The 13,039-nt window shown below is 40.9% G+C and overlaps 1 protein-coding gene across 3 annotated transcripts in view; it reads left to right on the top strand.

Annotated features, from left to right (window-relative positions):
* Window positions 1–13,039, top strand: part of ADCY8 (adenylate cyclase 8) — a 276,013-nt gene that overhangs the window by 202,427 nt on the left and 60,547 nt on the right. For 2 of the 3 annotated variants that reach the window (XM_039464343.2, XM_039464341.2), the window contains 2 exons: window positions 5,598–5,799; window positions 7,893–7,982. In XM_039464343.2, coding sequence (XP_039320277.2) covers window positions 5,598–5,799; window positions 7,893–7,982 — 292 coding nt within the window. The remainder of the gene's footprint in view (window positions 1–5,597; window positions 5,800–7,892; window positions 7,983–13,039) is intronic. The other variant, XM_039464342.2, reaches the window with a different exon arrangement.

Here is a 13,039-nt window from a genome sequence, read left to right as displayed (position 1 = left end):
ATGTGCACCAACAATGCAAAGGCAAATTCAGAACCCCTGGATGCCAGAGAGGCCCTATAATTAGATAAAATTTACAATTTGATATTATAATGTTTACATGTAAAGAAATAAATGAACGCTGAGGAACTGCTGCAGAGATTTCCAGAGAAATTTAATATGTCATGCCAATACCTTTGCTTAAAAAGCTAATATTGTAATTATTACTCTAGCCATAGATCTTTAAAGTGCCTTTGGTTTCCTAAATGTCATGATGAATAAAGAGAGATCTAACATTTCTTTGAATTTTTATTATACTACTTTATGACTTTGTTTAACCTCAGAGCCTCCTTTAAAAGGTAGGCTTCTTAAAAAAAATCCCTGTTTTACAAGTTAAAAAATAATTCTCACAGGAATCGATTACCTTGCCCATGACTGCACTACTAGCTATGCTTCAGAACTACAGGTTCAAACATTCAATCAAGGCTTTGCTCTTGCCACTGGATTGCACTACCTGTCTTTCACCTCCCTCTCCCTTTTACAGCAAACCCAGAAGACAGTTATTTAAAACTGTGTCAGGGATTCAGGTGAGATCTGTGTGCAAATCCTCCCACACCGCCCTACAGATACCCTGATGAACTCCCCGCCATGCCAAAGATTACACAAAAGTTCAATAGCTAAATGGGGGGAAAAAATAAAAGAAAAAAAAAACACATCAATTTTACAAATTTCCAAACAAGTGCCCAATTAGCCTATGCAAACTGTGATAAAAGCTGAAACACAGAACATGGTTAAAGTCAAGAGACCACATGGCCTCCATCCTGAATTGCTTCTCTGCTGGCCCGCAGATCCCACCATTAAACTCCGGCGTGAGATTCTACCACTATGATGATGCAAAAGACCAAACCAGTGTACATCCACCAGTGCCAAAGATGAATGAGGCAGACCTGAGAAGGTGCCATCTGTGCACAGAGTCAGGGTTAAGTCAACCTGGGCTTTCTTCCTTAAAGGCAGAGATGACCTGGCCAAAGAGAAGAGATGGCCAGGCCTCCTCCCACAGGGCGGATGAAGGCACTGGCTTCCCTGTTGTCTCAGTGGACCAAAGAGGAGGAGAATCTAAGTGTCCGAACTGTGCATAAACACTGACCTTTAACAATGACCCTTCCCTCCAAGGAAAATGAGGTTCACTGAGCACCCCCAATAGCCTCTGGATTAGCCCTTTCTCCTTCCTTGGAGAAATACAGTGAGTAGGCAGAGAGATAGTCTGGGCATGTAGATGGAAGTCATCTTTCCTACAAAGGCGGGTGAGGGGAAGAGCAGAGTCTTCTCTTTCCAGAAAAAGCATAAGTCAATGAATACTTACTGAGCACCTTCTGTGTACTCAGCCCTATGCCAGGTGTCATGGCCAAATCTAAAGGAAAGTTGAGCCTTGCAGGAAGAATAGGACATGCCATATTAAGTGCCCATGAAGGCAGAAGGCGCATAGCATTGGGGGCACACTGCATATAGTTTGGCATTGCTCAGACTATGGCATGCAGAAGGGTGAGGGAAGAAAAAAAAGGCAGGAGAGAGAGCCAAGAGCATAGGCCCTGTATGCCATGCAGAGGTCCACAGACTTTCTCTAGATGGCAGGGGTGGCCATGTAAGAATCTGAGGCTCCAGCTGAGCGCTTTCAAACCTGCCTTTCCCTGGTTTGCTTCTGACTCACACTTTGAAAAAGAGACATTTTTATCCTCATTGGTTGACTAATGTGATTGAGCCACATGGGCCTTGGAGTTGGCCCCTTCTCTCATAGGACTTCCTGACAAAGTGATCCACCTGCATTCTCTTTCATTTATCTTCTCTGGTGCCCAGAAATAATGGTGTGTTGTCAGGGAGTGTTTTTCCAGCCTGTTTGGAGGGAAGTTTCCCATCTGTTTAGAGCCCTCTGGGAACTCACTGATGCACCAACCTTCTGTTCTTATATAGAACTCCTACAGAGATTTCTTGTCAAGGTGATCCATAAAATCAAAACTTTGCCAGTGAAAAACAAACAAACAAAACCTCTACCAACAATAGCTAAGGAGGAGTCACTTTCCAACCTGAAGGTAGCTTGACTATGCAGAGGAAATTGACATTCTTGGTTACTCTTTCCTTCTGAATTTCTTTTTTTATTTTTATTTTTTTTTTAATTTTAGGTTTTGGGGTACATGTGATGAACATGCAAGATTGTTGCATAGGTACACACATGGCAGTGTGGTTTGCTGTCTTCCGTCCCCTCACCTGTATCTGTCATTTCTCCCCATGCTATCTCTTCCCACCTCCCCACCCCCCCCGCCCCTCCCCCTTTTCCCCCCAACAGACCCCAGTGTGTAGTGCTCCCCTCCCTGTGTCCATGTGTTCTCATTGTTCAACACCCACCTATGAGTGAGAATATACGGTGTTTGATTTTCTGCTCTTGTGTCAGTTTGCTGAGAATGAGGACTTCATGACCAAAACGCCAAAAGCAATGGCAACAAAAGCCAAAATAGACAAATGGGACCTAATCAAACTCCACAGCTTCTGCACGGCAAAAGAAACAGTCAGTAGAGTGAATCGGCAACCAACAGAATGGGAAAAAATGTTTGCAGCCTACCCATCTGACAAGGGGCTGATATCCAGAATTTACAAAGAACTAAAGCAGATCTACAAGAAAAAAACAAACAAGCCTATTCAAAAATGGGCGAAGGATATGAACAGATACTTTACAAAAGAAGACATACAGGAGGCCAACAAACATATGAAAAAATGCTCATCATCACTGGTCATCAGAGAAATGCAAATCAAAACCACATTGAGATACCATCTCACACCAATTAGAATGGCGATCATTAAAAAATTGGGAAACAACAGATGCTGGAGAGGATATGGAGAAATAGGAACACTTTTACACTGTTGGTGGGAATGTAAATTAATTCAACCATTGTGGAAGACAGTGTGCGATTCCTCAAGGACCTAAAAATAGAAATCCCATTTGACCCAGCAATCCCATTACTGGGTATATATCCAAAGGATTATAAATCATTCTACTACAAGGACATGTGCACACGAATGTTCATTGCAGCACTGTTTACAATAGCAAAGACCTGGAACCAACCCAAATGCCCAAAGATGATAGACTGGATAGGGAAAATGTGGTACATATACACCATGGAATATTACGCAGCCATCAAAAACGATGAGTTCACGTCCTTTGTAGGGACATGGATGATCCTTCTGAATTTCTTACGCCCCCTGCTGCCAAGATGCAGTGCACTCCTGCTGTCCTGCTTATCTAACCACATTTCCTAAATTCCCTTTACTATCTTTTCTTCCAGCCCATTAGCATCTCCCACAGCTCATAATGGGTCCTCTTGATTCTTGCTGTACACATTGTCCTTGGGCAAATGCTTCTATTCCTTGATCTTCAATCACCACCTATTCACTCCAGCCTCAGAATTCCTTAATTGTTCCTCTAACTGCCCAGACATCTAGATACCTGCAACTGGATGATTTGCAAGTACCCAACATGCACTGTGTCTAAAATCAACTTTGTCAATTTATCTCCTGTACAGACTAGCTTCTTTTCCTGCACTTACCCAGTTACAATGGAAAAATGTTAGTGTCATCCTTAATGACTTCCCTTTCTCAAATATCCCCCACACAAACATACAAAACACGTGTTAATATACCACCGCATCTTTCCCTGCATCCTCCAATTACCATACTGTTACTCTGTGTTCCTCTCCTGTTAACTCATGCCTCAACTATTTAAATCTTCTTCTAAACACTTTTCCTCTTCACTTCATCCTCCACCTCCCACCACAGTTGTTCAAACACACAGATTTGATTACTTCCTTCCCTGATTACACATCTTAAAATCTGCACATTGCCTGCAAGACAAAGCTTCTGAGCACAGCCGCACTGCCTGGGTTATTGGGAAACTCTGAAGACACTGGTCATTCCCGTTCTGCTAATGTTTTGATCATGCTCCCCACTCTTCCCTACTTAAAAGCCTTCTCTTTAACCTTCACAGCCTAACCCAATGTCACCTCTTTTATGAAGCCTCCCTTGATTCCCTTTCCTATTTTTCAACTGATGTCTGTTCATAACTCTTTATATATCCTAGCATATATAATAATTCATTATTTGCATGTTTATATTCCTCTCTCAATTATGATCTCCTAGATGAGGAAGATGTATATTTGGTACCTGGTACCCCTGATGCCTGCCACTGTACCTGGGAAGAAGACTTGTTGAATGAATAAATATTATGATGAAACCACAAAAGCAAAAAAGATTAATGTAAACATGGGTAATATATTACTCACCAAAGTGATTAGAATACCAGAATCATATAGCAGAGTGGACTTTAAATTCTGGCTCCAACACTGACAAACTGTATGATGCCTGGGAGGTTTCTTCCCTCTGAGCCTTAAATCTTCATCTGGAAAAAAAAGAGATGAAAAGACCTTTTTAGTTTATTCTATGGAATGGAAATGAGATATCATATATAAAATGCTCAGCATAGTAGCTAACACATAATCAGAGCTCAACACATGATTTATACTAGTGTTATTAATAATACATAAGAAGTTTGAGGAGGATAGTAAAAGATAGTGTTAGGAAAAAAAAAGTGAGTTCAACTTTATTTGCTAAGCACACATTTATTTAGCACTGGCCAATGGAAGATATTAATGCCAGATGAATGAACCTCAATTTATAGAAAAAGGAGCAGATATAAAATCTCCCACCACTTCTTTCAAGGTACCCTTTAACACCTGCATAACTTTGCTGACTGAAATAGAGGTGGAAAAATTAGAGCTGCCAGTGTAGGACATGAATGGCTAGACACAAAGTTGAGAACAAACAATTCCCAAGGAGAAGCAACATGCATGGTGATGAATAGGTTGATAGGAAAGAAAGGAGTTGAAGATGGCTCTGGAGATGGAGTTTTAGGTCACAGAGTTACTAAGCATCCTGACACCTAGCACAGGTGTCCAACCGACACAAGCTACCATGGGACAGAGTTTTGGTGACAGCCTGAAATTCAAGATGTAAACTCGAGAGTGATGCTGATGCCTTGGATAAGGATGAGTTCTCCTTACCTATGTCTCAAATAACTTATGGTATAGTCCATGAAAACCACAATAAACACTAACCAAGATGAGCAACTTGGAAGTGATGCCAAATCCAGTTCTTGGTATCAGGATAGATGGAGGAGGAAAATTTCATAAAACCCATCTTGAAGCGGAAAGGATATGTGGGTTCATCCCACAGCCAGAGTGTTGAGATCAAACTAGAGTGGTGTGTTGCCTTGGCAACAGTTGCCTATTGAGAAAAATTAATAATAAAAGAAGTGGGAAAATGGGCAGGAGCAATAAATCAAGACAAATACTCTGGTTTTTTGCAAAGTTTCTCAATAGAGAGAGTGCTCCAGGGATGAATGTAATTTTTTTAATGTCTCCTGCTAATAACCTTTTCCTTGAACAAACAGAACTTTCAAAGAATTATTTGGTGCAAGGGATGGGAAAGGGAGACCAAGAATAGAATGTCAATGTTGCTCAGTGAGTGGGGATCAGACAACTGATGCTAATGATCCAACATTCTGTGTTTCCCTGCAGAGTGATGCCAATGACCATCCAGTTCTCCATTCTGATTATGCTGCACTCAGCTCTGGTCCTCATCACCACGGCAGAGGATTACAAGTGTTTGCCCCTCATCCTCCGGAAAACTTGCTGTTGGATTAATGAAACCTATTTGGCCCGGAACGTCATCATCTTTGCATCCATCTTGATTAATTTTCTGGGTGCCATCTTAAATATCGTAAGCATCCCATATCCACCAACCCTCTGGTGTCTAGTGTGCAGTTGAGCATGAAGTTTATGGAGCCTGCAGCTTCCTTGGTACCAGTTACCTTTATGTGCCTGGTCCAGCCCCAAGCTTAGAGACAGATAATAAAGATGTGGCTACTGCCAAAACTGTGCGTTTTACTGTTGGAAAAGTTTTTTCCAACAGTAAAATGCAGTTTTGGCAGTAGGGGAGAGGTTATTTTCTCCAAAGGAGTTCCGAAAGTCCTTCAATTTCCATATTGTCAGTGGCCAATTATATCGTAAATAGAGTTACCATTTATCAAGCACCAGTACCTACCTGCTATGTGCCATGCGCTAAAGGAGGAGCTTTACATATTTTTCATGTTTAATCCTCACATAAACCCCTTGAGGTAAGTTTCATTATCCCCACTTTATGGCTGAGGAAACTGAGGCTCAGAGACACAAGATAACTTGCTAAGAAGGTCTGTCTGACTCCATGACCCACACCCCTCTAATATGCTAAATTGTATCTCTGGCAGTGGGAGTGGGAGTGGGGTGGGAAATAAAATTGAAATAGCTGCCATTTATTGAGCACCTACTATGTGCTACAGGTAGGTATTACTGTCCCCATCTAATGGATGAGGAAACTACATTTCAGGAAAGTTGAGCATCTTGCCTATGACTTTCTAAGTTTGTATTTCACGTGACACATAGAACTCAGAGGAATTTCCAACTACCATGATATTTGTCATTGTTTTAAGTTGCTGATCCTCATTGTCATGGTTTCATTTTCTCTCGAGAATTGTACCATGGTGGCTGTAGGTATTCTCTGTGCTTTTACAAGTAGTCTGTGTTGCCCAAGACTCAGGCAGCTAGATTTTTGAGGTGATTTGTTTGATTCCAGGTCTTCAGCTTGGCATATTGAGAGAGGCATTGTGGTGTGGTTGAATCCATCACTGTGCCCTTTGGGCCTAAGGGAGGGTCCCCAAGTATTCAGGGACCCAAGCTATAGACCCCCACAATTGTTGGTCTGTGACTTAGAGGCCTAGACTACCTGAAATCACTGTCCAATTTGGCACAGTAATTACCTTACTTATGTTCCGTGGTTGTCCTTCTAGTGAAGGCTCTGTGGATTAAGGAAAAGAGGAAAAGGAAAATTATAATCTAATGTAGTCCATCGTCTCATGGATATTTTATAGATTATAATAGCTGAAATGGAAGAACACAGGATTATTGACCGCAAGCTGCAGAGAAGTAGCCTGGACCTTGAATTAAGCCTTGATAATAAATTAGATATTTCTAGGATGCAGAATTTGTAAGTAAGTCCAATGACTAGGTCAGGGTTACCTCTGGGGCTAACTGTGCCTCAGTGGGTAGTGTGGTAAGAAGATCAGAGGCTTTGGAGTCAGATAGACCTGTATTCAAATCTCAGATCCACCTGTCACCAGCCCAGTGACCCTGGACAAGTTACTTTACTTCTCAGAGTTTCATATTTTTCAATTGTAAAATGGGGATTCAAAATAGCAGCTACATCGCAAGGCGGTTGTGAGGCTTTTTTTGTACAAAGTGTCTGGCACAGAGGAGGCATTTGGCCAATGGTAGTTATTCTTTTCCTAGTACCACAGAATCTCCAGCAGCAACTTCTGTCCTAGGAAATGCCTATCACCCCAATGCTAAGAGTCTTTCTGATAAATGTACCCCTTCAGATTGCTCAAGTCCTCCCAGCTGTTGATCTGGAAACAGGCTATGAGTTTACCCCAGACCTCTTCTCCGGCCATCTGGCTCTCTCTTCTGAGTTCCACAAGCGCACTCCAGTGACCCTAAATGATTGGGCCAACAGCACAGTCTAAACTTAGTTTCATGACTGGCTTACAAAGCTGTTTCTGAGCCAGTACTTGTTTTTTTAAATAAAAGAGATCAAAGCTGGCACTTTGGCACTTCCATTCTGACTTTAAGTCCCCTCTATGATTCAGTCTACCCAGGCTTCTGCTGATGCCCAGCCACTGATAGCACACTGCTCCATTTCCAGCACTCACACTGACTTTGTTGTTCCTGTGTTTTTTTGTTTTTGTTGTTGTTCTTTTTTTTTTTTTTTTTAATCCGCAGCTGTGGTGTGATTTTGACAAGTCGATACCCTTGAAGAACCTGACTTTCAATTCCTCAGCTGTGTTTACAGATATCTGCTCCTACCCAGAGGTATTTATTTATGAGCTCGCCTTGGTGAGAGGTGGACATAGATACATTTCTAACAGCTCCAAATAAATGAGACTGGCTGAAGGGCCGTAGAAAGTACTCAAGAGGCCTGTTTTCCTTCTTCTGGCTCTTCCTCTTCCCTTTCATCTTTTCCCTTTTCTGCCTTTCCTTCTTTCCTTATATTTTCTGTTTCCCAGTCCTCTGTCCTGCCCCATCCTCTGCCTCTTTTTCATCTCTACCCCTTCCTCATTTCTCCCTCTTTCTCCTCCTTTTCACCTTCTATCCATTTTCCATTTGCCCTTATCTCTTCCTTCTCTGTGCATTTTCCCGTAGCCTATTTGTAAAATCCTGTAGCAGAATGCACTGCTGTCTCCATTAGCATGCAGAGTTCTTCCTCAGTGTTTGCGGTATTAAACAAAAAAAGGAAGGGAGGGAGAGAAGGAAAAAAGAAAAGAAGGAAGGAACAAAAGAGCGAAGGAAGGAAGGAAGGAAGGAAGAAATTACAAAGGCAGAAAATTACTACTAAAATTAAATAGTACAGAAGCACCATGGGTCTGGAGGCATCCCAACAGGACACCTATGATCATAATGTCTGTGTCTGACTCTATGTTGACTACGGAGCCAGTGGTCTGTTTCTGGCTTTGGGATCAGTCTATGGGGTCTGTTATTCACAACCCAGATCTTATATATTAGGGTAGACTTTCTAGGTCATAAAGTAGAACAGCTAGGATGTCCCAGCAGACCCCAGCCAACCCCATATCTAGGATACTAGGTAGATTCTTGTTCTCTAAGAGGCTGCCACACTCAGAGGCCCCTCCAACATGTAAATGGAGAAAAGGCTCTCTGTAGTCTCTTCTAGGCCTAAGAATTGGTCCCAGAAACATTCCAGCAAGGAGACCAAGTCTCCTCTCCCTCCATCCATTTGCATAGAGCACGTGCTCGATATGCATAATGTCATCAAATCCTTCAGATGCCTGGGGTAGAAACTGTTACTGTCTCCATGTTATAGTTAATAAAACTACAGCTCAGAAAGCAGCTTGCTCAGTGCTGCTCAGAGCCAAGCCTTCTTGATCTTATTTGTTCCTCACTTCTTTCCATTCCTTCTTTCTGTCCTGCCTTCATTCTCTTTTTAATTCAATTATCAAGCCTTGATACTGTAATTTGAATCATATCTACCTTATTCTTTATCTGGCTGAGTCCCTAAAGGAGAAACTAGACTCTTCTAATGGATATGCAGGATAGGAAGGGACAAGGTCCCATTTATGGGCTGCATGGGTCAGACAATGTTTCACCTAGGAATGAGTGGAGCCCGTTTCATGTACTCTGTGGGACAGAAGCTCCTGGAGAAATTCTTGGCTTGAGGGGCTTAGGGAATTTCTCAACTTTTGGAGAGTAGGTAGCCAGGAATTGGACAGTCAGTGCTAGGAAAAAGCTGTATTTCATTTCCAATCAAGCTCCCTCACTTGATAGCAGTGTAACTTTTAATCAGTTTTTAACTCTCTGAACCTCAGTTTCCTCATCTGTAAAATGGGAAAATTAATACCTTCTTTACATGGCTACTGTGGAGTTAAACAATATGTTCTTATGGTGCGTGCCTAGATGGGTTCACAAATATTTGCCTAGAAGGGTTAGCAAATATTTGAGTATATCTCCTGGTGCCTGCCTAGATGGGTTGACAAATATTTAGCTCCTCACGTGGCATCTGATGTTTGGCAAGCTATTAATCTGTGCTCACATATCACGTGGCATCTGATATTTGGCGAGCTATTAATCTGTGCTCACATATCACTTTGAATTAATATTACATACCCTTGACCCACACTCCCAAACACAATACCACAGCAATCAGAGATTAGCCAAAGCCTAAGAAAGTGGTGGGTAAGATTTAGATCACACAGCTTTATTCTAGTGTCTCAGTTTCCTTATCTGTAAAATGAGGATAAAAGTAGGACCTTCCTTATTGGGCGATTATGAAAATTCAGTGAATTAATCCATATAAAGTGTTTAGAAGCTGGACCTGGCACAAAGTACCTGCTCATTAAATGTCAGCTATCATTTATTTATTATTTTCAGCAAAAAGGCTTTGATCACATAATGCTAATGCATGTTATCATCAAACAAACATCTGTACACACCTGAACCACTGTGTGTAATATGCCAGTGTATGTTATGAAAACACTCAAAAATAGAATTGTTTAAAAGTTAAATAAAATGAATATGGGTTGATGTTACTATTTTCTCCACAATGAAAGGGTCATCTTGTTCAAGAGGTCAGCAAACTATGGCCACAGGGCAAATTCACCAGCTGCTGCAACCACGTGATCTGACTTACCATTTGCCATTCTGATATGTGTGCACATGCATGCGTGCTGACTAGGCATTTGTCTGCCAAATTAGAGTGGATTAGATATTCAGACCTTCTGAAAGACTTGATCTGACTCCCTGGCACTCACAACCATGTGTCCCCAAGCAAATCACTTGATCTTTGTGAGCCTCAGTTTCTTCAAATGTATACCTGACATTTCTACCTCCCCCTATGAGAAATAATACCCAGTCTAAAAACATATTATCAAATTGGATGACGTAATATAAAAAATGAGGCTTTTACAATGTATGATATAAAGTATAAGTTAGTTCTAAATTTGAAGCTTGTCAGATGCTAAAAAAGAGTGAAAACGCCAGGAATGAAAGTAAAGAAAGCTGTATTCCAATCATGGTTGGAGAGCAGTGGAGGGAAAAGAAAGACACAGGTTTGTGAAATGAATGCAAATCATATGCACACAACCAGAGTGTCATTATCTCAAACACCTGGATGTGGTTCTCAGGAGGCTCAGCGGGAAGACCCTCATCTTAGAATTATGCCCCTTTTTTATATGCTCTGGTACATCTGAATAAACAGTTCACTGTATCTGCAAGAGCAATCAGAGCTTGCTGTGATTTTAAAGGGTCCTGAAGAGCCTATTTTTCCATAAAGTTGTGATCACCTGTGTCATGGCATGTGGGCATTTCCTTCCCTTTCTTCTCTATTTATTCTGGTCCTATCCAGTCTTGAAGCCTCCCTTTTTCCATAACGTGGTTTGGCAGGCCCAACTCCCTTAGGTCACTCTCCTTCCTGCCATCTCACATACTCTTATGATGTCATCTTAGTACTCACACTCCATCCTTATTGACTTAAAGAGAGAGAATAATATTGTATAGCTATTCAAGATTGACCAAAGGCCCAGCATAGGACAGGGACCAAAATCTATGTTTTAAAATATATAAAGAGAAAGGAAGCATACTTCCAATAGACTAACAGGAACAAGATTTACCTTTGCATCTGGAATAATTAAAAACAAACAAAATAAGTGAAACAATAGTTTTCAAGACACTGGATATCAATCAATGAAGGACAATAATCCTGAAAGACAGGCAGTAACTGATTGCCTGAGCTTTATTATTGCTTTAGGAGATTTTAAACTATGTCTCAGGAAGAGGAAACTAAGGTGGACTCCCTAATTTGAGAATACTAAGCTGAGAGTCCCGGGAGATCAAGGTGGCTAGAGTCTGCAGAACATACTACTCTAGAGAGTTACGTAGACAGACAAACCTACAGATCTGAAAAGGGTTCAATGAGTACATTCGTGTGAGGAAACTGATACAGGAAAAGAACCATCTCAAAGGATCAGTGCCTGGAATTCACATAGAGCTGAAAACAGTTTTTGTTCCCACCAGCCAGACTGAAAAAGATTCATGGGGTACTAGGTTAGAGTATTCAGAAAATTCTCAATTCAGTAGAGTAAAATAATTGTTCCTATATCATGTGCTGCTCTGATTCCTCCTTTTAAAGTATTAAAGTTAGATCCAAAGAGATCAAACCTTTTAAAATAATTTAATATGTGTCCTAGAATAAATTTCAATAATACATATAGGAATACAAAAATATCCAGGATTTAACATGGTAAATACACAATGTCTGGCACCCAAAGATTACCAGGAATCAAAAGGAGGAGAAAAATATGACTGATAACAAGGGAAAAAATTAACCAAAAGAAACCAACTCAGATTTGACTGTGTATGTTCAAATTAGTATTTTTTTTGAGACACAGTCTCACTCTTTTGCTCAGGCTGGGAATGCAGTGGTGCAATCTTGGTTCACTACAACCTCTACTTCCCAGGTTCAAGCAATTCTCCTGCCACAGCTTTCCAAGTAGCCAAGACTATAGGCATGTGCTAACATGCTGAGCTAAGTTTTATTGTTGTTGTTGTTATTGTATTTTTAGTACGGATGGGGTTTTGTCATGTTGGCCAGGCTGGTCTCAAACTCCTGGCCACAGGTGGCCCACCTAGCTGGGCCTCCCAAAGTGCTAGTATTATAGGCATGAACCCCTGCACCTAGTCAAGCAAATAATTATTATAACTGTATTCATGATAGACAAAATCAGATTGTGCATAAGAAAAAAATGGTGAAACTGATAACATAGCAATATAAAGTATCCAAAATAAAATACAAAATTTTTTTAATTAAAATAAAAGTAGTATTGAGGACAACTTAAAGCAGCATAATATATGTATAATTGGAGTCTTGGAATCCTGACTCCTAACCCAAAAGAAAGACTAAGAAAAAGTCAAAAAGATTGAAAACCTATTTAAAGAAATAGTGGCATGAAATTTTCCACATTTGATGAAAACCATACATCCACAGGTCCAAAAACCTCAATATGAACACACACACAGGCACACAAAGGCCCATCATAATCAAATTACTCAACCCATAATAAGGACAAAATCATAAAATGGGTGGGGGAACATATCACATAGTAAAAGACAAAGATATGAGTAACAGATTTTTCAAAAATACAAACATGGAAAACAAGCATCTTGAATGAACCAAAGGACCATTAGGAGTATACCAGAGCACCAACCACACACAAAATTTCTTTTCCTCTACTTAACACAGTCCAGTGAGCACCCTGGAGAGTCCAGCACCTTACGGTGGTCCCCAGGTTTAATGATACCCTCCTTGCTCGGCTTTCTGGAGAATCCAGGCCGGTCTCAGAAGTAGCAGAGCAGCTTCTGTC

Source organism: Saimiri boliviensis, chromosome 15, assembly GCF_048565385.1.
Source record: "Saimiri boliviensis isolate mSaiBol1 chromosome 15, mSaiBol1.pri, whole genome shotgun sequence".
In the NCBI taxonomy this organism is placed as follows: Eukaryota; Metazoa; Chordata; class Mammalia; order Primates; family Cebidae; genus Saimiri; species Saimiri boliviensis.
The sequence above is the reverse complement of the archived record's forward strand: the minus strand, read 5'-3'. Positions and strand labels throughout refer to the sequence as shown.